General features: G+C 50.4%; 4 protein-coding genes and 1 pseudogene across 5 annotated transcripts, besides 1 other annotated feature; 1 reads left to right on the top strand and 4 right to left on the bottom strand.

The window, feature by feature from the left end:
* Positions 1-64: 64 nt before the first annotated feature.
* On the bottom strand, positions 65-4,334 carry NCS54_01468800 (Retrovirus-related Pol polyprotein from transposon TNT 1-94; the record flags this gene model as incomplete). Its single annotated transcript, XM_053159825.1, has 2 exons — positions 65-2,471; positions 2,938-4,334. 2 exons carry the CDS (start codon positions 4,332-4,334, stop codon positions 65-67), a joined length of 3,804 nt encoding a protein of 1,267 aa, XP_053015800.1.
* An 852-nt stretch (positions 4,335-5,186) lies between these two features.
* Positions 5,187-5,657, bottom strand: NCS54_01468700 (Hypothetical protein; the record flags this gene model as incomplete). The annotated part of the gene is made up of 1 exon (XM_053159824.1): positions 5,187-5,657. One exon carries the CDS (start codon positions 5,655-5,657, stop codon positions 5,187-5,189), a length of 471 nt encoding a protein of 156 aa, XP_053015799.1.
* A 4,920-nt stretch (positions 5,658-10,577) lies between these two features.
* NCS54_01468600 lies at positions 10,578-11,172 on the bottom strand (annotated as a pseudogene). Its single transcript has 2 exons — positions 10,783-11,172; positions 10,578-10,598 (listed from the first exon to the last, which is right to left on the bottom strand).
* Positions 10,578-11,172: a sequence feature.
* A 543-nt stretch (positions 11,173-11,715) lies between these two features.
* NCS54_01468500 (Hypothetical protein) lies at positions 11,716-12,207 on the top strand (the record flags this gene model as incomplete). The annotated part of the gene is made up of 1 exon (XM_053159823.1): positions 11,716-12,207. Exon 1 carries the CDS (start codon positions 11,734-11,736, stop codon positions 12,205-12,207), a length of 474 nt encoding a protein of 157 aa, XP_053015798.1. The 5' UTR covers positions 11,716-11,733.
* Positions 12,208-16,642: 4,435 nt separating this feature from the next.
* Positions 16,643-17,257, bottom strand: NCS54_01468400 (SHSP domain-containing protein; the record flags this gene model as incomplete). Its single annotated transcript, XM_053159822.1, has 1 exon — positions 16,643-17,257. The coding sequence occupies one exon, from the start codon at positions 17,255-17,257 to the stop codon at positions 16,643-16,645; it is 615 nt and encodes a 204-aa protein (XP_053015797.1).
* Between the last annotated feature and the right edge of the window lie 6,820 nt (positions 17,258-24,077).

Below are 24,077 nucleotides of genomic sequence, written 5' to 3'. Positions count from 1 at the left end.
TGGATCTGTGGGTCTCCTGTCTGTCCATGGTAGGTCTCCCATCCATGCCCATCTTTGCACCTCCTCACAATCGTCGTTCTTTGAGACCCAATGCTTCCCGAAATCGTAAGAAGCGATCCTTCGGCAAAGCCTTCGTCAGCCCGTCAGCGACCTGCTTGCCTGTTGGAATGTACTGGAAGTCAACAGTTCCATCATTGACCTTCTCCCTGCAGTAATGATGTTGAATATCAATATGCTTGGTTCTTGCATGGAACTGGGGATTCTTCGACATTGCGATCGCTCCTTGGTTGTCTCCGAAGATCACAGTTGTCTTCAGTTCTGGGACCTCCCTGTATTCTTTCAACAGTTCCTGGAGAAGGCTTCTCAACCAGACAGCTTCCTTCGCTGCTCCCGTTTGCCCCATGTATTCTGCTTCACATGAGGACAGGGCAACAGTCCTTTGTCTCTTCGAGCTCCAGCTAATAGCGCCCGTGCCAAGGTTGAACACGTATCCAGACGTTGACTTTCGAGTCTCCTGGTCTCCCGCCCAATCCGAGTCGGTGTAGCCGAGAAGAGGTTGCAGCTTTCCTTGGTACACCAGTTCCAGATTATGCGATCCCTTGAGATATCGAAAGATACGCTTGACAGCCGTCTGATGTTCGTTGGTTGGGTTTCCCAGGTGTCGACTGCATAAAGAGACGGCAAAGGCAATGTCGGGTCTCGTCCCAAGCATGAGATACATCAGGGATCCGATCGCCTTTGCATACCACTGCTTGAGTTTGTCAGTTGCCTTATAGTCGGGGTCTGGTTCTCCGAACTTGCTTGTGGCAACCGGTGTGGCATTAGGGGCGCACTGGTCCATTCCAAAGTCTCGAAGTATTTTCTCCAGGTACGTTGTCTGCGACAAGGAGATCGATCGGTTCGCCCTGTCTCTTCTCAAGGACATGCCTAGGTAATATTTGCATGGGCCCAGGTCTGTCATCTTGAACTTGTTGCACAGAGCTTGCTTGACCGCTACGATCTCGTCCTTGGAGGGTCCAGCAATAAGCAGATCATCCACATACACCGCAATGAACGTGTGACCTTTCACCAAGACCCCCATATCTGAGAGTAAAGACTTGAACCCGAGTGTCTCGAGGAAGGTCGAGAGGGTCTCGTACCACACTCTTGGAGCTTGCTTCAGTCCATACAATGCTCTCAAGAGCTTACAGACTCTCCCACTTCCATCGTCGAATCCTTCAGGTTGTTCCACGTATATCTCCTCAGTTACGAGGCCATAGAGGAAGGCTGTCTTGACATCCATTTGTTCCAGTTCCAAATCGAGTGCCGCCGCAATGGCAAAGATCATCTTATAGCTCATTGGCTTGACAACAGAGGCGAAGGTTTCGTTGAAGTCAATTCCTTCCCTTTGTTCGAATCCTCTCACGACAAAGCGGGCCTTGTACCGCAGAATCTCCCCATTTTCCCCTCGTTTGAGCTTGAACACCCATTTGCCTCGAAGGGCCTTTCGTCCTGGTGGGAGCGTAACTAGGGTCCAGACATCATTCTCGATTAGAGATCCGTGTTCATCCTTCAGTCCTCCCCACCAGAGTCTTCCATGAGGACCCTGAGTGGCTTCCTTGAAGGTTCTTGGTTCTGACTGGTCGATGTCGCGAGCAACTAGGTACAGCTGTCTTGCAATCGTTGCGAGGAAGGCGAAGTTTGTGCTGGCCAGTATATATCTCGATGGCAGCTGTCCTCTGGTCGATCTTTCGGGCAGCCGAGACTCTGCGTGCCGTTCTGTTGCTTCCGGTGACACTTCGTGCTCGTCTGTGGCAACATGGATACTCGATCTGGCTGACTCTTGGTCCGGATTCCAACCTGGATCTCCCACTGAGGACTCATCCGAGGTCGTCTCTCCATGGCCAATCTCCTCGGTTCCATTTGCCTCTCCTGGCGCGATCGGAAGGGGCGACGGTTCTAGAATGAGAGGATTTTCCACGTGGGTGTTCTGTTCTCGGTCTACCCGTCGCCGTTGCGATGATCTCTGGTCACTCATCTGATGCGTGAGATTGTCGAGTGTTGGTTCGACACTTTTGATATTTTCAGCGAAGACCACATTGTTAGACACAAAGACTCGGCCCCGTTCGTCAAGGAGAATATAGTTCGTACTGCCCTGGTAGCCGAGAAGCTGACAGGGAATGCTCCTAGATTGCATCTTCTTTTGTTTAGAGGATGGAAGTAGAGCCCATCCTCGTGAGCCGAGGACTCGCAGGTGACTGAGGTCGGGAACATCTCCATACCAGGCTTGGTATGGAGTGGTGGAAATGCTTGCCGTGGGGCAGAGATTTCGGATATGGTTCACTGCCTTGAGGAGGTATGGCCACCATTTCAAAGCAAATCCAGATTTGATCAGTGTGGGCGTGAGTTTATCTAGGATGATTCGATTGAGAACCTCTGCCAATCCATTTTGTTCGTGTTGCTCCGTCGCCGTGTAGGAGAGATGAATTCCTCTGTCCCGACAGGACATAATCAGGATGTGGCTTCGATTTTCTCCTCCTCGATCGAGATGCAGGAAGTGGCATCGTCTTTCCGGTCTTTCGAACTGCTTCAATAGATGCTGGAAACATTCTTCGAACTCTGACTTCTTTTTTGATTGGATATACCCAGGACATATGAGTAAAGTCATCAATAAAGCAGGCCCAGTACCGGCTCCCGTCTACTCCCACTTCCGGGAAGGGCCCAGCAATGTCCGCATGAATGCATTCCAGGGGGTAAGTTCCTTTCTTGATCGGTCGAACGTGAGGGCATTCCTTGAGTTTGCCTTGTGCACAAGCTCCACATGGATTTGATGTAGACTGATCCGGTCGAATTCCAGTAGACATCCTCATCAGTCTTGTAATATTTCTTTGTCCCAAGTGTGCGAGTCGTTCGTGCCAAAGATGCAGTCGAGGGTCTCCCACTGAAAAGGAGGCCAACGCGGTTTGAAAGTGATCTGCCTCAGCTTCGTCGACCACATAGACGCCTGAGATCCTTGTTGCAGTGAGGACGACCTTTCCTTTGTTTGTGACCACTGCCTTCCCATTTCGGAAAAGAACTTCTGCACCCTTCTTCTCCAGCGCTGACACGGACAACAGGTTCGAGCATCCTTCCGGAACGTAGAGAGCGTTGTCGAGAGTAACATTCTGTGGCCCCTTGGGTCCTTGCACTCGGAAGGTGTAGGTTCCACGTCCTCCTGGCATAACTGTTGCGTTTGCAATGCCATTGATCGGGAATCCCTGGTACTTGTGGAGAACTGTAAAGTTCGTATGGCGGCAGAAAATATGTGAGGAGGCACCACTATCCAAGACATGGATCCGTTCGAGGGCCCGAGCTTGGGGGGTTGCCTGAGATCCAGAGAGTCCGAATGACGAGCCAATTAATCCAAGGTGACCTTGGAAGTCATTTTGCCAAAGAGCCAGTCTCGCTTGATCGGGCTGGATGTATACAGGAGTCGCAGCCGTAGCAGATTCCGGTTCATCATTCGTCTTCTCCTTTTCCTTCTCTCGTCTCTGCGTTTTTCGTTGTCGTCTCTCGTGAGCCGCCCTTTCATGCTCTCTTCTAAGTTCCGGGTGAAGTTTCCAGCAAGTTGACTTGTTGTGTCCTTTTCTTCCACAGTGTCCACAACCTGAGGTATCCCAGGCCACCATGGCTCTGTGTGCAATCCTTGCAGTGGCTCCTTTTTGTCTGTCCTCTTCTTGGGATGCGGCAAAGATTGCGGTTTCGAACGTAACGGCCTCTTTGAGGATGACGTTGCGATTGTTTGGATCTCGGATAGGAAGGATGTTATGGTTCTGATTGAAAGCAGTGAGGAAGACTTCATAGTCTGGGCCAAGTCCACAGAGGAACTTGTTGACAAAGTGTGGTTCCCCAATCTGGCAGATTTCATCCATCTCTAGGAGTTCAGCCCTTACTTGACGAAGCTTGTTTGCATATTCCATGACTGAATCACAAGAGTCAAGGGTGAGTTCTTGATATCTTCGGTCGAGTTCTTGAAAGATGGCGCTTCCAACGGGGCGATACCGGGTTTCAAGGTGATTAATCATGCCCTGGGCCGTTGGTATCCCCGTGGTGAACACTCGGGCATTGTATCCGAGACGACTGCGTATGGCGCCGCATGCTCGATCCTGACGACTCCTCCAGGCCTCAATCTGTGTTGTGAGGTCGTTCCCTTCTGTTGGTGGTTGAGCATTCCTGGTCAAAAGATCTCCGTATCCGCACATGTCCAGTAGGTCCAGCATTTCTCTCTTCCAAGTCAGCCACTGGCTGGTTTGCTCCAGCTTTGGAATGGTATTGGAATTGCTAACGAGGTTGAGCGATTCCTTTGAAAGTGACATGGCGAATTTTCGGAGAGGCTGATGTTCGAGGTACAGAGGGGACAGACAGCTTTCGACAGGTTTTAGGTTGAGGATTGGGTTGTCTTCTTGTCTTCGTTAGGCGATGTCTGCGGCGAGAGTTTATATTAGATCGGAGTCGTTTGATTCGTCCCCCGACGGAGTAAGCTTGACAGTCTCACTCCCGTTGTCTGAGGAGGGGTTGATAATCTGATTTCGATCATCTGACACACCACTTCAGACGGTCTTGCATCATCTGAGTCAGCCTGAGTGGGTTGGTTTTCCAGCCGTTGGCTGGCTCCGCCTCGCAATGTGAACAAAAATAGCCGGGCGTGACGCGTCCTCACGGGCGACTTTCGCGTCATACCGTTCATCTCGCGGTCAGGTCTGGCAGATCGAGGGGCTGGTTAAGATCTGTCAGCTTGTCGGCCAGGCTGCGGTCTGAGAACCCCTCAGTGATTTGGGCCGATGGTTTAGGATTTGGTATCTTGGACTGAGGGGTTAAAGGCTCCTTCTCGAGATACCTATTTCTAGACATATCTTATCAGCTGATTTGCAAAGTCTGCGAACACCCGAGAATGAAGTAGGTTCAGGTAAGCTGAATGTTCATGCGCAGTGGAAGGAAGTCTTTCGACTTCTTGTGCTGTCCAGGGAAAGTAAAATGCAAGACAGAAGGCACTCAGCTTTTGCGGTTGGAGGAAGATGGCGCCCTCCGGGCTCATAACCTGTTGAAGCAATACTGCGGGAGTAGAAGGTGTTATATTGTTGAAAGGTCTAAGTTACATGTATCTGAGAGGAGCACAGCTCCTCACTTAGTATCCACATCCCAGCCATCAGCAGATCGGACCATCTTAGTCATACGGTCTCAACATCATCATCCACAGTATCGGGAAGATCTTCCAATGGCAGGTCTTCGGATTCGAGAATAAGGGCAGCTTCGGTGATCTCGCAGACAGTCAGGGGTCGTAGTGCAAATGCGGTCCAGCGCAGCAGGGCGAAGGCTCGGTGCCTCTCCCATTCTCCTAACCGGGTGACTCTAGTCCAGTTATGGTCGTAGAGATGGTCAAGCCCAGTTGGAGTGTTTTCAATAGCGTGCTGAAGTTGTTTCTTGTTCATCCCTCTCCTAAGGAATTCCTCTTGCATCTTAAGCCAGAGAAACTGGCCTTGGCATCGATCGGTCATTGCCTCGGAGAGGGTCGACCGGACATCATCGCTTTTGTTGGGGAGTTTCTTGTTGACGATGGACCAAGAGTAGGCAGCAGTGTCGGATCGGGCGTCTTCGGGCATGATCTTGTACTCGGCAAAGCTCTCGCGCGCGTCGTCCATGAGGGCGTGTCGGATCTCAGGCTCGTCACAGCTGACAAAAAGGACTCGGGCACTCGTCCCGGCAACCGCATCTGTAACATCGTGGAGAAATTTCGCGACCGAGGTGTTGCTGTTATCTAAATGGGTACATTCGTCTAGACCGTTGGTAACAAATGCGCAGCCAAGAATGACGTGCAGGAGCTGCGAGAAGAGCGCATGAGGACAGTTGCGCGCGTCGTGAGGGGATCCGGGTCTGACTCCAGTCTCTGATGAACGTGCTCAAATGCACCCTCATGACGTGGCACGATCTGGGAGATCCACAACCGTAGGGCCAAGTAGGGGTCTTCGCGGCCCTCGTGGTCGGACGAGAAGAAGAAATAAGCGACGGGCGTCTCGACGATGGACGAGAGGTGTTCGACGATGTGGGCGCAGAAAATCGTTTTTACGAACCCCACAGGTCCGTTGACCCAAAGCAACTTTGGTCCCGCGGGGACCTCGATCGCGAGCCAATGCCGGAAAGCAGGCCGGTCGAGTATCTAGTCGCACGTACCGTTGACCCTCTTCTGGAGGGTATGTATGTATGTATGTTTTATTACGCCCGGGAGAACTAATCTCATAGGGCCGCTAGATACGCTAAGCCATTTACACTTCCGTCGTGTTGATCCTGACCACACAAGAAAGCCCAACTATCTCCGACTCTTTTTGTTCCAGCCTCGCTTGACTCTGTTTGACAGGCCTGCTTGAAGGCCGATGACTCCAAGTGTTCAGCACCCTATCTTCAGCAGCTGAAGCATGGTCTGTCAACCTGAGGCTGTTGGATGTTAGTATCTCCTAGGTTCGATGATAAGTATGTTATATCCCTCGATTCGCTCCCAGTCTTCCCGTCTCCGTTGCAAACTTGACCGTCGCCCGCACCGCCTGTAGGTTAGGTGCCCATTTCTGCCCATCCGACGTCGACTTGCCTCCCAGAAAGAACGAAAGGTTTCCCATCATGTTTTGTCCAACCTGTCGCATGCCTTCACGCTCTGCCTCCCACTTTGCACACCGGAACAGAAAATGTTCCATCGTCTCGGCTGCTTGTCCACAGTCACACATGTCCGACTCCACCGCGCCTATCTTGCACAGGTAACTGTTGATCCTCGCCATTCCCGTACGGAGCTGCGAGAGCACGTCGGCTTCTCTTCTCTTTAGTCCATCGTATAGCGCTTCCGTGTGTTTGCCTGGCAAAGCTTTGTCGATCCTCTTGGAGTAGCCGCCTACTCTGTCGGGCAGTGCCCGTTGCTGCCGCAGTTGCAACTTCGCCAATCTGGTCCGGGTGGAGCGAGCCTGGTATGGTAACGACTCCGGTGTGCGCTCTGCCGCGATTGCTCTTCGGGCTTGCCTCTTTGCTATGTGGCCCATGGTGAAGTCATCGCTTCGAGACGGTATCCACATCATCTTGACCCTGTTATTTGCTTTTCCCAGTCGTTCGATGTGATCATAGATCTGCCGAATGGTGCCCTGACCTGACTGCTGTCGTGGTCGTGCAATCGCCTTTAGGGATGACTGGCTGCTTGATAATACCGTAAGCTCTCGGTATCGAAGTCCGTCGGGCATACGTCGAAGTGCCATTGCTATCGCCTCCAGCTCGGCCGTGTATGGGTTCTGGTCGTCTCGCGAACCGAGAGTGACCGAGTACCTGGCGACTACCTTATCTGCCCGGCCAAGCGATTTGTGGCAGATGACGCCTCCCATGCTTACTAGTCCTCCCCTGTCGGAAGCACTAGTCGCAATGACAATATCGTCGGCACTCTCGGCTGCTGCCACCGCCGCTTCCCGATCAGCCTCGCACTCCAGCGACACGCGGCCGTGCCACGGTGGTACCGCATAGGCTTGGATCGTTTCCATTCGCTCGAATCCGCTCTCGGCATGTGTAAGTGCCAGTCTCTTCATCGGCGATATGTATCTTCGGCTTGCTGACACTTTTAATGTTGCCAGCGGGTGTGTGTTTGGTAGAGTCCGGACGTTGATGTACAGCCTTGTACCGGCCTGAGCATGCCGCTCGCATATTGTCTGGATGCTAGCCTCCGCTTCAGCCACTGCCGCCGACACCGTTCGAAAGGCGCCCCTGATCGCCTGTGCCCCTGTTTTCTGTGCCCTGTTGAGTCAGGTTAGTTCTCTTTCTCCGCGTGCATGCGACCACACGACAGAAGCGTAGTCCATGGCCTGTTGAGACCGTATGACTAAGATGGTCCGATCAGCTGGTGGCTGGGATGTGGATACTAAGTGAGGAGCTGTGCTCCTCTGAGACTTATGTAACTTAGACCTTTCAATAACATAACACCTTCTACTCCCGCAGTATTGCTTCAACATGGCCGGAGCAACGGTGGCGACGAAGAGCTGTCTGGCAGTGTGCGGTAGAAGCATCTTGAGTCTCCTAAGACACATAGCTGCCGAGAGACCTTTGGAAGCGGCCTCGGCTATATGTTGCTTGAACCTGAGCTTCGTGTCCATAACCACTCCCAAGATCTTGACCTTCTGCTTCGGCTTGACTTCCTCACCCTTGATCATGAACGGCGCATCACTGCTGCGTTTAGCGACGCGTGTGAAGTGGATGATAGCCGTCTTGTCGCATTCAAACGTCGCTCCACTGCGTCTCTCCCACGCTAGTGCTCGGTCAATGATGGCCTGTATGCCGTCCCTGTTCGCCTCCGCCGTCGGCCCTGTGACCCAGGCTGAGTAGTCGTCAACGAACGCGATCGAGCCGCCTTTCGAGTCGATCCTGCTCTGCACTAGGTCTGCGTTGAAGAAGAGGAAGAGCACAGGCGACAGTGGCGACCCTTGCGGAAGGCCGGCCTGTGGCAGCTCCCGTCGCTCAGAAGTGTAGCCATTCACGACGATGGTGGCCGTGCGGTTTGAGCAAAACGCATCTATCCACTTCACAAGCCCCTTGGGGATGCGTCTTGCTTCGAGTCTTTGCAGCAATCTGTCCTTGAACACTCCGTTGTAGGCACCCTTGACGTCGAAGCTAACCAGACTGGCCACTTTGCGGTTCCGCCATGCTTTGTAGACCTGTTCCTGGAAGAGCAGCAGTGCCTGCTCTGCCGACCGCCTCTTTCTTGCGCCAAAGTGGTTGGTGGGCAGCAGTCCGTACGTTTCGACGACGTACGAAATGCGGTCCGCCACTATTGCTTCGAGGATCTTGCCCAGCGTCGACAAAAGAGAGATCGGCCTCCATGCCTTTGCGATCCTGTAGTTTCCCTTGTCCGGTTTCTTGAGCGGAATGATCTTGGCGCTCCTCCACTGGTCCGGTAGTTGTCCTTCGCCCAGTGAAGTACGGAACAGATGCATAACGCGCTCCTTCACCACCGGCCACAGCTGTTTCCACACCATCGCCGGCAGCCCGTCTTCCCCGGGCGCTTTCCACGCCTTGGCTTCCATGATCTTCTCCTCCACTTCCTCCATCGTCAAGTTCGGCATGGCCACTTCTCTCCGCCGCGGTCGCGAGCCTTCGTCTTCTATGGTTGCCGGCAGCGGTGGGAAGAATGCACTGAGCAATTCTTCCGCCTGCTCAGCCTTGTCCTGCGTCGTCGTCCCGTCCGCTGTGTTCAATGGGGGAATCTTGTCACTGGCCATCCCACCTCCGGGTTTGAGGTATGTGGCGGCTTGCCAGATGTTGGTCCCGTCTGCGAGGAAATCATCCCAATGGGCCTTCTTCTGCCTTTTGATGGTGCCGTGATACTCTTTGGCTGCTTCCTTGGCTCTGTTTTCTAGGTTGTCGATCCGGTGGCCTATACGGCGCTGGGACCTCGCCAGGTTCCTCCAGAACGTATACGCCCTTCGAAGCCTCGTAAGATCTGTTGTCCACCATCTCTTCGCGTACGGCGATGGTTTAGCCCGTGGAACCAGTTCGTGGACCGCATCGAGAACCACCTCCATCAGCCTGTCCATCTCTTCTGGAGGGAGTCGTGGTAGCGTTCGTTTGGAGAACAGCGGCCGAGCCAGGTGTGGAGTTTCCATCGCGTCTCGGCTTCGCGGCGTTAGTTCGGGCTGGGAAGGCTTGGTGTAAGCACCTTACCTCTAATCTTCCCCCTCGATCCGAGCCAGCATCCGCCGTATCTCGACAGGCCACGCGTGACCCGGGGTAGTCCCTGCTCTTGGTTAGACGGCAGCGCCGTGCTAATATTAAGATCTATTGTGTCAGTGGGCCCTGTGTCCGGTTTGTGTGCCCGCCGCGTACTCTCCCCTTACTCGGGGGCACCAGGTTATGTAGTTCCTGCACCAGCTTTTCAAATAGCTCTCGACCTGCTCCGTGCGGCCTCCCTTGCCCCAGAACGCCCAGGCCATCTTCCGTCTTCTCGACTCGGATGCCACAGCGCAGGGCCGGTGCAGGCCCGACGGGTCGTCATCGCCTAGCCTCACGGCCCGAGTCCGGCGTGGAGGTGCGTTGCTCGCATCACAGGTGGTCTTGATGATATGTAACACGTCCGTCACCACTGTAGACGTGTCTTTGTCGTCCAGGGCATAGTGGTGATCGGGCAGCAGCTTGCCTTGCCCGATTCCCACACCCGCGCCCTATCACTCAAAGCGAGCCCTGACAACCTTGAACCGAGTGTCTAAAACGTGCGAGTCAGTGCCGAATGTCTGGTAAGATTGTACCTTGTCGAATGCCTCCGGGCAGGAGTTGAAGAGCCCGGCAAGCCCGGCGACCCCAATAACGAGGCCGGCAGACCAGCGTCGACCACACCCGTTCCCTGATTCCCAGACGTGAGTTACTGGAATATTGCATTAAAGCCATATGGCTAAATACTTTACTAATCGGCTTAGATCAATTTATTGCTTATGAACAACCTGATCTCTTGCTACTAAGGCAGACCTTGCGATGCCCGGAATTCATTGGCGAGTAGCCCGAAACGCGAACGTCCCGACAACATGGTGGTACATATCCACAATGCTCTTCTATTAGCTGGCCCACGGCACGAGCTTTGTACCATGTCAGGTCAGGAGCAGAGCGATATGGTCCAACCCGTAGCCTGCAGCTCCCATAGACAAATAAACCCCGTATATCGCCCACCGGCGCCTTTCTATCAGTCATGTGATTAAGTAAAGCGACACAGTCTGCTCGGGTAGCAAGGTACTGTCTGCTGCAAGTGGTAGAGTAAGTCACCCGCGTGTGGAGGTCTGTGATGTTTTCGTGGCCAACACGCGAAATGATGTCCGTCACGTTGGCATGCTCATCGGCGCTGCTCGTCTTCTCGTAGAACGCCAGAGCCTCGGCATATTGCTCTGGTGCGTTGACTTTGTATTCGGTCGCGTCCTCCTCTATCATTTCGAGCACCGTCATGTTCGTGTCCCCAATGATGCCGTCGTGCACATCTCCTTCGATATGGTACCGCGCCCACACAGCATCGCCGTATCTCCCGTCGCGGATGGCTTGGATGTACATGCTAGCCCAGGGCTCGGCCACCTGCAGCCCGTTCTGGGGGTTGAGCACATCTTGTATGGAGTAGTCGAGAAAGAGTTGCTCAACAAGCTTTGATTCGCTACCCATGGTTATGCTAGCAAATGCAGTTAGATGTCGATTTTGTCAAGAACAGGCATACGCTACATCACTAACGTTTGTCTTTTATATACCAGATCAGGCCTTCGCGACGTGTAAGGACTGTGAAAAGCTCCGCAGTGAGTGGAAGGCAATAGGAGTAGTGAAACAGTTGTATGGGTCAGTTGATCTGGTCTTTTTGTCTTTTTATTTGCGCAAATGGCGGTGACGTAGTAAATTGGCTGGGATTAGTAATTGCCTGGCAAACACGGATAACTCGGCCATCTCCACAATACAAAACAGCCGAATTATCCGTACGACCCTGCAGCTGCCAGTACTTTGCATATACGAAGCCGGGCCGGGGAACCTTTGTAAAACCCTCAGTCTGTCGACCGGCCGGAACGATATCCACGGGATCACCCGGTTTCATTTCATTGCTTGAGGCTAGCCCTAGTATACAACGTCATACACGACAAGATATAAATATACAAGGCATCCTATAAGGCCTCTTTTATTCAGATACACTCACCTACTATTTCAAATTCTTGCCTTATTAGCCATCACGCCCTTTCTTTTTATATGGCTGATCTGCATATGTTTGTTCTTATATTCCTGGCCCTTTTTGGGTATGCTTTATGTGAAAGCATAAGTTCTGATTCGCTTGTTGAGCAACTCTTTCTCGACTACTCCATACAAGATGTGCTCAACCCCCAGAACGGGCTGCAGGTGGCCGAGCCCTGGGCTAGCATGTACATCCAAGCCATCCGCGACGGGAGATACGGCGATGCTGTGTGGGCGCGGTACCATATCGAAGGAGATGTGCACGACGGCATCATTGGGGACACGAACATGACGGTGCTCGAAATGATAGAGGAGGACGCGACCGAATACAAAGTCAACGCACCAGAGCAATATGCCGAGGCTCTGGCGTTCTACGAGAAGACGAGCAGCGCCGATGAGCATGCCAACGTGACGGACATCATTTCGCGTGTTGGCCACGAAAACATCACAGACCTCCACACGCGGGTGACTTACTCTACCACTTGTTGTTGAATTGCGCAGTGATGCTGGGTGTGATTGATAAAATCAAGGTTGTTGTTGTTATTGTCATGGTGAGAGCTCCCCAGGGGTTTATATCCCATGCGATTCCATCTAGGACTTTCAACTTTCAATCTAGGACTTTGTGATGTGACCCTGAAGTGAGGGGGAAGCTCCCAATTATTCCAACACCACTTGCAGCAGACAGTACCTTGCCTACAAGTCCTCCTGCCTACAGCTCATCCGTTTGATGTCAACACAGAGGGCATTGATCGGCGATCGTCGGGATGTTTATACGTATAACAGCTGTAGGCTACGGGTTGGACCATATCGCTCTGCTCCCGATCTTTCGTATAATACAGCCCATATTGTGGCTCGACTGATCGAGGATGACTGTGGGTATGTGCCATCGGGCTCTCAGGCGGTGTTCGTCTCCGGTTGGTCGCCCAGGAATTCAGGGCATCGCAAGGTCTGCCTTAGTAGCAAGAGAACAGGTTGTTCATAAGCAATAAATTGATCTAAGCCGATTAGCAAAATGTTTGGCAATATGGCTTTAATGCCATACTCCAGTAACTCACGTCTGGGAATCAGGGAACGGGTGTGGTCGAAGCTGGTCTACAAGATATGAAGCTGTGGCCGCGCAGAGTTCCGCCACTCCTGGTCGCGCAGCAGGAACCGAAAAGCTCATCAGGCAAATAAGACCGAAGCTCCGTGAATGTATCCCTTCCACCCAATAAATGGTTTAGATGAAATGAATAACAGAGACGGGAAGGATTGAGAAGGGCCCCCCAATGCCGTTGTTAATGTCTGCAAGTTGTGTTTGTCTGCTTATTGTTGGGCCTTTTCACGGGTCATGCCGCTCTACGAAGCCTGCTGATTTCGGATACAGAATTTTTGGAACTGTTGATAGATTTCTCTGGCTTCCTGGACAGTTAACCAGGAGCGAACCAAGGCCTGTATTGTAGGTGGTGGTAGCGCTGGGCCGAAACTTCCCGGAGGCAAGTGTGGCAGATTTACTTTTGACTGTCGTGGTTTAGCCATCAAACCAGCTTTCGTTGTTGTTAGAGTGGTGTCACGGCCGGGTCTCATACGTTCACAGCCGGCTGTGAATTAATATCACGTGACTTACGCACACAGCCGGCTGTGAAAATAAGATTCGTTATGTAAGCCCAATCCGTATGTGAATGAGCAACCTCCTCAAATTAAGCCATCAGATCACCAATCCTATACTCGGAGTTTTACCTTTTCTTTCTCATTTAAATGATATATTTTTTATCACATTTCGTATCAACTTTGCAAATGTTATCGGGGGGCGTTCCCACTAGGCCCCTCCCCGCTGCTGCATAACATCTCTCTCAGCAGCATCCCAGATGTGTTTCATTCCTCGCCGCTGCAAGAAAGGCTTCTCTGCCATCTCTTCTCCTACCTCCGCTTCAACCCGCTCGTTCTCTGCCTTATCCCAGTCAAGATAACTCATCTTCTCCTCCTTAGTCCACTGTCTCATACCGGATTCCCCCCTGCAATGGCTCCCCATTTGCTTATAGTCAATACACCATTCGAGCTCTGCGTTGCTATAGCGTGCCGGCAACCCCATAGCCTTCCGGTATTGTTGATTGGTCCTCAACCCTCCCCGGGGCACTGTAGCATACCAGGCCTCTCGTGCTTCTTTGTACCGTTGGTAGATGGCACGCGGGTCATCAGCTCGTAATGTAGGAGCCGCAGTTGCTGGTGTAGGTGTTGGAGGAGATACTATATGAGTTGTTGTGTGTGTTGTTGTGTGCGTTGTTGTGTAGGCTATAATCTCAGATACTATAGAGGTTCCTGACAGAGATGCAGGGGATACTGAGCGGGTTACAGAGCGAGTGGTTGTATGTGTTGTTGTATGCGTAGTTGTAGAGGCTTCAATAGGAGTCTGTACCAGATCTGTTGTTGTAGAGGATCCTGTTGGAGCCTCTACGAGATATTCGTAGCGCAAGGGGCACACCTTAGACCTTGATGTATGGCCCAGCTTGCCACATTTGGAACACTTTGGTGGCGCCTTTGGCCGTACTGCTTTCTCAATGGCTTCAAATGCACAACGCTCACGCTGTGTGCTTGTTGATGGAAGCTTTGGACTGGCTGCTAGGCGATCAAATTGCTTGCGAGGCTCAACAATAAGCCCGGGGGTTCCTGGGCGATGGAGAAGCCAGTGTGAGTGGACCTGCTCTAGCAGAAGGGGCTCATCGAGCTGTACCAAAGGTTGAAGCATATGAGCACAAGGCAGACCAAGGGTCCTCGCAGTGACTCCTGTACATGCAGGATACTCTCTCAATAGTCGTTGCCGTTGAGCATCAAGTTGCCGCAGTGCTTCATGTGATAGCCAACCACGGATATTACTATACAGCGGCCCAGATATATCAATTGGTGTGCTGACCTGCTGCTGAGCTTGGTTAACCTCGAGCTGGTTGAGTTGGTTCAATAGAACGAGCTTGATGATATTCCAGGCCCCAAAAAGGTCAATTTTCGAGGTCTTCATGTGAGATTTGACGAGCTGATGGATGCCTTCGGCTCGTGACGTAACGAATTGCTGGAAATGAAGGCGTTGATGAACCCAGGCCTTCACAAACCTCTCCCTGTGGAGGTCTAGCCAAGTCTCCATGATGTAGCCAACCTCGTTGAGGTGGCTAGAGCTGTAGCGTTGCTTGAACTTCTCAAGCCTCTCCTTGTAGATATCCTCGGTCGTTGAGGCCACGATCTCATGCCAAGACTTGTAGAATGTATCCCACTCTTCCTGCCCTTGAGTATCGTCTTTCTCTCGAGTGAATCCGGGCTTGCAATAGCTTAAGGCCGCTCTGTTGATATGCCATAGGCATAATAACAAAGGTGACTCAGGGAAGCAAGAGGGAGAAGAAAGAGCATTCATACAAGCAAGGCAGCGATCTGTGAGTATTACAGACGGAAGGGTTACCCCATAATGCTCATATATATACCGTAACCGTTCAAGAACCCAGATGAAGTCCCCTTCTTCCTCGCCACTGAGAAAGGCAAATGCAATACAGAAGGATCGTTGACAAGCATCAACACCAACTATATCGAGAAGAGGCATGCTGTACTTGTTGACCTTGTACGTACAGTCTAATATGAGCACTTCAGGGTATAACTTGAGGTATCTCAATGAGCTTGGATGTGCAAAAAACACTGATGTGACTCTGCTACTCTCGTCAAGGCGTATCTGACTCCAGAAGCCTTCGTTCTCAAGCTCATTGGCAAGGGCATGCATGTTGCTTTGGCCTTTGGCAAGCTCCCGCTTCCCTTGTGCAATGCAATTGTAGATATCTTGCTGTGTAGCAAGTGTATCTGAGTTCAAGCGTAGATAGGATTGAATCTTCTTTGGCTCAATGCCGGCATCGGTGAGTCTGTGGACTGTTGATCTATCTGGGCCATCGACATTCTATCGATTGCGCCTATGTCTACTGAGACAGAGCGACTCTTCTCCAAAGCCAAACTTACGGTAACTGACTAGCGAGGATCTATGAATATTGAAACTTTGAATCTCTTGGAATGTTTGCGGTCCTGGGACAGGAGCACTCTGATAGTCCCTTCAGAAGTAAGCATTCCGCTTCGTGAGGTGTTCGATTGTCTAATTATGGGCTCTAGTATTGCTATGTCGATCCGGCAACCACGGCTGCTATCTCCGATGCCTATGATTCAGAACGCGAGAAGGAGAGTGGCCGAGGAGACATTTCGACGATGTCATTGGAGGGCTTGGACGTCACACACGAGGGAGGATAATTGAGGGCCATCGAGTGCCCGATTCCATGTAGAAGAGTATAGGAAGCTCATTCTTTATATCATGCCAGCTTCCGTTTAGCGACGGAATTGCGTTGTGTGGTTACGGAGGTATTCCGTGATGCCTTGGACCATTATCATGTGATGTGTCACATTCAGGCCATAAGGCATGATTAACGACCGCACTAATGGTGTGCGCATTCCCTTTTGCCTCAGTTTGTAAAGCGACATGATGCCTTCAACATTGGAGGCCGGTATGGAGAAGGGCCACCAGTTACGTGTCTAGACTAATAGTCTAGACCGCAGTTTGCACTGCAGTCTGGTCTGACGGTGACGGACGGACCGATAGTTCAGTGTGCACATCTCGGTCAAACTGCCAGTCCAGTCTGCACACCTCAGCCAGACTGCTAGTCCCGTCTGACCAAAGTCAGACGGACTGCTGGTTTAGTTTAGCCAAGTCAAACGGACTAAATGGGCAGTCTGAGGCATCCAGACGGACTGATTGGACTATTAGGAGCGCTGACTAGGAAATCAAGGCAAGCCATCAATATTTCATACATTATTAAACAATCTCAGCAAAGATCAATTCCATGCCAGAAACCAGTGGTGTTAATAGCCTTGATCATGAGAAGACTAGAAATCAGCTCAAAGCTGTCATAATTCAGAAGCTGCCGTTAATCGCTTAGCTGATAGCAATGCGTCTCGACTCTTGCTTCTTGGCCTTGGGTGCCACAATGTTGAGGATGCCGTCCTTAAAGCTTGTGGTCACAGATTCCTGGTCGACCGGAGTAGGGAAGTTGAAGCTACGGGAAAACTCGCCGACGCTGCGCTCACTGAGCCAGTGCTTGGCCTTGTCGACGGGCTCCTTGGCCCTGGGCTTTTCCTTCTCAGTAGCCTCAGTGCCGGTCTCGTGTGGGACGGACTTGTGTACTTCCTCACTGGCCTTCTTGCCCCCCTCGCCAGCCTCAGTAATAGCACCGCTCGTGGTAGTGCCCTCGATGAGGCCTGCAGGGGGGGTACCGGCAGTATAGGTGCGCTCAGTCTTGCCGCGGATGAGCATAGTCTGGGGCTCGGTGAACTCGATGTGGACATTCTCCTTGTTGATACCAGGGAGCTCGCCATGGAGTTCATACGCTTCCCCGGTCTCGCGGATGTCGAACTTGGGCTGCCAGCTCGGCATACTAGTGCGACGGCCGCTCATTCCCTGACGAGAGTAGCTGTCGAAGTCGTCAAGGAGGCGGAAGAGGGGAGCGAAAGAGGCGTCGGAGTCATACAGGCTTCGCGGGAAGAAAGCCATTGTGCGTGTTTGGTTGAGGGTAGGCTTGATTGCTAGATACTTTAGGCTTCGTGAGATTGTTCGAGAAAGAGTTGATCTGCACGCGTTCATAAAGTGCTTTGCAAGTTTGGTGGTTGTTGTTTGTTCTGTATGTGTTCTGATGATGAGAAGAATCTGGATTGACAAGGGATGTGAAGCGTTTGCTTTATAGTTACTCGGTTGATGGAAGGAAGATCGAGATCGAGGGTTTCCTACATCTTCGCGAAGGCTCATGAAACCTGCCAACTGTGTTTCTAGAATGGCGCTGAATAACCCAGTACAGGCGAGATCACGTGGAACGAACATATATCGACGCATTTGTCATAATGATGACGTTTGCACAGGCAAATGGTCTCGAGTTCCCCGCTGGTGGTTGCCAGAAACCACTAGACAGCTGCCGAAGATTCTGGCAGTTGCCACCACTGCGGAAGGGATATCGAGTACCCGCCTTGCTTGCAACTTCAGGCCAAAAATGGCTGCAATGTGTCCAATCACATGGGAGACCAAGAAACAATTGTCCCATTATTCGCATCGATAATCGCATCAATCCTAATTCGATTGGGTTGATCAGAACCATATTAAGCAGATGGTTGGGCAACTTTAAGCTACCATTCACACCAAACCGCAGAGCATATAAATCCCCACATCACGAGCTTCGTGTATTTCGGTAAGCTGGAACAACGTAATGTAACTTATCGATCGCCAACTAATCATGACGATATCAAATACTTCCCCAACTAGCCTCGACGACCAATCACCGATGCGGCCAATAGAGAGATGGCTCTTCACACTTATCTTGTTCGGCGTTATGTGTGTCTTTTATATCATTCCTGCCATGTAAGTATATTCGTCCGCAAACCGACGAGGACCGGCCTGTATTTCTAGGCCTAACGATAGGAAAGATATAGATATAAATTCGCCAGAAGTAACCAGCTCGCAAGCCCAGAGGACCCCGAGGACGCACAGTCGTCAAGCAGCATAAACTCCGAGACTAGCGATATAAAGCAGCTAGACTCAATAGCTCCGCCGAGGACGTATAAGCAAGTAAAAAAGGAGGCAAAACTTCAAGGCACAGAAGGGTATTTGGCCTGGTCTGACTCGTTTGTCACTTGGTAAGTTACTCAATCTCCAAACGAGATGATGCATTCGTGATCTCGAACTAACCGCTCCCCTTATTATATACAGTGTTATATGCTTGGAGGCGATGCTAGATAGCGATACCGTCCGCCGCTTATCATGTGGGCATAGCTTCCATTCGGGTTGCATTGTTTTATGGTATCTAAGGCATCATTACACTTGTCCTCTGTGTATGTCATGCTACATCCCAAATGCGACAGCGAGTTCATAGTCATTACATTCATGACATCGATTTGGTCCAAATACAGGCGCAATAGAGTATATGCGTCCTTCTCGGGCTCGTCCTCGCGCTTCTTGAGCGACGAAACCGCGTGAGGGTCGCCGATGACGAGGATGAAACCAAATCCAGTTCTGGTTGGGACTGATTTCACCGGCACCGGCATGCCACCGAAGTTGATGTAGGTGTAGTTGATCTCCGCATCCTCAGTGGGGGAAGGGGGGGAATTTCAACGGGGAAGATCCGCTCGAGGTCGACTAGCGAGGCACCCAATATGCTCGTCCTATTAGAGAATATTTGTCGTAGGTGGTGAAAAATTCACCGCTCGCTTATCATGTACGTTATGCCACTTCTTGCCAATGGGTCGATTATCGCCGCTGAGACTGACGATCCGCTCGGCGAATTCTCTAAGCTGCTCATACGTCGGAGCTAAGCCACGAGCGCGCTATGCGAGAGTCCAGTGGGTGAGGTGTTGTTATTGAGTAAGGGAAAGGCATTGCTTATGATTTTGTGTCTCGGCTCACGTGTCTGCGCCCCTTAAGACGGCCGCGTAGTATTGAACGTTGTAGTTCCAACTTCTCCGCAGCGGCTCATATGTTTCCCATGAAATAGCTTTGTCAAGTGCTTGCTAAAGTTAATATTCACATATTTCGACATCACTGATTCTAAATCTCAAAACAGGATTAAAACTGCGCCTTGTGGCATGAGAAATCGCTGTGTTCATTCCGTGTGAAAATTATGACGCGAAAATTCGACAATCCCACGTTATATAACGTGCATGATATGCGAGCGCCGCAGACAAGCGAGCGCCGCACTTTAAAATTTCTTAGTATTTCTACCTATTTTTAAAAGTTATTTAAAAAATTCTTTAAAATCCATTTTAAGCTTAAAATAGCTAAAAATAATAAACTAAGTTTATTATATAATAAGATATAATATATAGTTTTCTTAGATTTTTAAAAAAAAAATCGCTTATAAGCTTTTTTAAGAAAAAGTATATTCGCACTGTATACTTAGCTATTTCTATATAAAGAAATTTTTTTAAAAATCTAAACAAAATACTCTACGGTTTTATGTTTAGTTATATAGTTAAAAGCATTTTTCTTAGATTTTAAGAATTATATAGCTAGTTTTAGAATTTCAAGATTTACTTATTTTAGCTGCACAGTATAGTGCGGCGCTCGCTTGTCTGCGGCGCTCGCATATCATGCACGTTAGGAAAAACTAGATGCCATATGAGTTGCAAGTCTGGCAAGTCTGAATGAGTAGACCTTGACTTGATTTGGCTTGCGAGCCCGACGATTTGATTTGCAAGGCTTAATTTGGCCTGCCAACTTGACTTGCTAGACTTGACTTATTAGGAACGCTGACTCTCGTCACTTCGTTCCTCACGGCATTGTGAGGTTTTGGTGAGCTTCCGTTATCACTCTTTGCCAGCAGAGTGAGCTAAGTGATAGACTAACCGTAATTGGTTTAGATCCTTGCTCAGTACGTGATGATATCTTTGCGCAAGCAAGGAGATCAACCAAGGTATTGCCACTACCGAGAGCTCTGATTGGTCGAACCCCTCGTCGTGGCCTCCTTGAGGTTTCCACGCACTCAGGAGATGAGTCGCCATGTAGCCCCTCCCACAAAAAGGCAGCAGGGTCGTCATTGAAGTCTGGGAATACATACCGCTCTTTGAGAGGCGCGCTGCTTGTTGAACGATATTTCCCCTGAGCTTGAGAGGTTGGAGGGACGCTACGTAAGCGGACGATTTGCTCCGTAGTGTCTCCACGGGGCGCACAAGCTTTATGCGGACAATTTCCTCCAGGGTCCACTTTTGAAGCATGGGACAACAGTACGCGATGGGCATTGGCTTTGGTGCACATGGCCCCTTGAGCCCAGAGTAACCAGGGGGTTTCCCGGGCAAGGACTTGGGAGCTGGGCATTAGGGAGACTGCGTAAGAATGAGGGACTTTTTGAGCCAAGGTTACATCAGAGGAACAGAATGTAGCTTAGCGTAGTCTTCGCCTCGTGAGGTCTGTCCTCTCTCGCGAAATAAGTTACATTCATTGCTGGCGGGTGGGGGGGGCATTCGACAACTTGTCTAAATTCTCTCGAAGATCGAGATCCGACTTACGAATGCAGACCAGCGAAATCGATATTCGCTGAGATCGAACTATGAATTCGAAAGGGTTGCAGGAGATTATGGCTCATTGGGCTATGTTGAGTGCTGAAGTTCTCCAGCAACTATGGGGAAAAGGGACCTGCTGAGGGAGCGGTATGTTTGGAGAGTGAAGGGCTGCGGGTCCATTGCAGGCGGAAATAAAGATCAAGAGGGTTGAAAAGATCACAAAGTTCAAAGTCTCCTCCTAGAATTACCGGGGTACCGCAGGATCTTGAGAAATTCCGACACTCTAGCGTCGCCATAAAACTCCGTATCAGCCAATTAACCAACGGTAACTCAACGGTTTAGAGGTTAAAAAGTGGAAAAGTGGAGGAGCTAGAGCGTCCAAATTTCTCAAGATCCTACGGTAGCTTCCTTGGTGCCCGTGATGCCCGAACTGTCGACGCAGCGAAAGTTCAGGGATGGTGACATGGACCTCCGAAAATTTCGATGGCATCTTGTCATGGTTCTCGAAGATTCCATGGGTTGACTGCGAACGCAGCGATAGCGGTAGGTCGTCTTATGACTTACTCCTTGCACCTGCAGGAGATCGGGGATCGTGTCAATCTCGCTTCAGCCACCTGCAAAATCTCTACTCGCCCTCGCAATTTCTCGCTAGATCAGCCACCCTCTGGACCCTCAAAACTCCAACAGTCCAAGGAGACCCTTGGTCATCTGCAACACGCCCTCGTGACAGGCAAGGCAATCCAGGGCGCCCTGGTCGTCAGTCCGAGATGACATCTATATGACATCCACTACGCCCTCGGTTGGCCTCGTCTCCGAATCCTCCTCTTCCGTTTACATACCAAACATGGACTCAGTTAAGCTTCCCATCGCCTCTGTTGAGGTGTTCCGCTGCATGCGATGCGCTAGGTCAGCCGAGGCTACCTCAACAGACGACCTCAGTGTTTTGGGCATGGTTCGAATTGCCTACAATCTCTACTACTGCGAACACTGCGCAAAGATGGTTGGATATAAATAATAGTGCTTGATCAATACTAATAGCATTCGTTCACTGTACTGAGCTCTTGAAACTTTTACCACTGCGTTCGCATCTGTCTTAAAGTAGTGAGTTTCTCTGCATTTGGGTTGTTAAGGCAGTTAGCTGACGATAAAGTCTGGGATAATCACGCGCTGAGGACATGCAGCACTGATTAAGGCAATTCAGCAAGAGTACCAAAGCGCCTAAATCCCCGGAAGTTATGCAGTCCGCGATCGAGCATTCATCCGACCTCATTTGGCTGAACCTCAAACAAGAAGCATTTGACAATAGGGTTCTCAATATTCACTGGTAGCGCATTCGGAAAGTCACCTGGTGTCTTGGGCATAGTATTGTGCCTCAAATAGGGGAATACGATAGCAGGATAACGGCCAGTGGCGGGGAGCTCGACCCATTGTGGCGGATAGTTCCGCTCAACGGGGATACGAGCAGCACCATGCACGAAATTTCACGAACCGAAGCATATTGTGAGTTAATGTATGAATATATACCTGAAACGCAGCGTACCCTGGCTGCCTATACTTTGTATTCTTAGCTGGATTTCTGTTGCCTTATTAGCTTGTATGGGGTACTATTGCCCGCAGAGAATTCGAAAGGACTAGGACTTTTGGTACTCCGTAAACTGAGTCATATTTATCCTTGGCATGCTACGTGGCTCTCAAGTCTAGACAAGCAAAGGTGCGCAAAAGAAGATAACGCCGTAGTGGTCTTTCACGAGATGAATATTATTAACAGGGGCTGGAAGAAGACAGTTTAAATGAACTATGTTATGAATGCAATCTCGTATTGTCTGTTACCCTTTACTTTCCCTCAGCGAATTTCCCCCGTATTTGCGATAAACGTCAGAATATAATATCCCACTTTTTGGTCCGTTCTCGTTAGACTAGACCTTCTATGCGCCCGTAGAGCGCTTGATTTCCTATCAAATTTCGATAATTCACTAACTATGTAATAAGAAAGATTACCTCATATTTTATCCTAAGATTGGCACATGAGTGAAGGATGTTGGTATATAGGGGTACAAAGCATCCGATGGGTGGCCGGTCATCACCACGACGCTCCGTAGCTGCATGTACCTGAATTGTGTGGATATTCATGACGTTAACTCTGAGCTCGCTGCTGCTAAACTTCAATTTTTCTTGATAACGTTTGAATGTATGCCTGTTATGGACTCAGCGGAATGATTTTCTGCTGTTCGGTTTTAACCAAGAGTTTTAAACAACGTTGGCAGTGTCTTAGAACCCAATGATATCTATTCTTGTACGCCAGTGTAGGTGGCTGTAAATCCTATTTAATACCTGGAATCACACCGGTCTTCCTGCTATTAGATGTCAATTCCTCGCTTCCCGTTAAAAATTCAGTGACAAACGTAAGTAGCCACCATTGGCCGTTCGTCCCCCGGACGCAAGACGGCACCGCCATTCCTAACAAGAGATGTTATTATATTCCATGGTCATCTATAACCACCTTCTCAAGTTCAATCATTCGGATCTACTATTACCAGTGTTCTCTTCCCTAAGACTTGCCGCAATTGGCAAACTCTACTTACATATGACTCCACATGCCTTAGACATCGCAAAGTCCAGCTGGATAGTTGTAGAGATCCTTTTCGTTGACCTTGGCCGCTACACCCGCACAAGCACCGGCCATGCCACCGGCCTCTAAGGTCTGTCAACTTCCTCGGCATCACAAGGTGTAGATTACTAACCTCCGTAGCCTTGGGGCAATATCTTATTCGAGTGGAAAGATTGACGTTGCTATCGTCTTTAGGATAAAGATAGTGTAAGGAGTGCGATATGATTAATGAGTCGCGTTGGCCACACCTCGGTAAGGATATGAAACGCAATTCCGGAGGCCATGAAGAGAGCAAGGAACACCGTAACAACAAGGATTGTCTCACCATACACACTCTACTAGTCCATTCAGGACGCGATCGACGCTGCCTCTTGCGGGGATCAGATCCACGTTGATGACGACACCTACGCCAAGCAGCTAACATGTGAGTAAGACGTGATTGCATTTGTCGAGCTTGACACTATTCTTGTCTTCCTATTCTGCTGTTATAAAGTACTAATTGATCCTAACTAGCCCTGGTGTCTACATAATAGGGCCTGAATTTTACATGGCGCTGTTTCTGGCCAGCACCGGAAGGCTCTCAGTGGGAAAGCTATTAGGGAGCATGTCAATCACCGAGTTCCAACTTAGCGACTTCTTGGTACGAACAGAGCCGCAGGCGGTGCTCCGAGCCGTCGGATGATTGGGAACAGGCTCACTGATGGCGGACGGTACGAGGTTTTCA

Source organism: Fusarium falciforme, chromosome 13, assembly GCF_026873545.1.
Source record: "Fusarium falciforme chromosome 13, complete sequence".
NCBI lineage: Eukaryota > Fungi > Ascomycota > Sordariomycetes > Hypocreales > Nectriaceae > Fusarium > Fusarium falciforme.
This window is presented reverse-complemented; position numbering and strand designations above follow the sequence as displayed.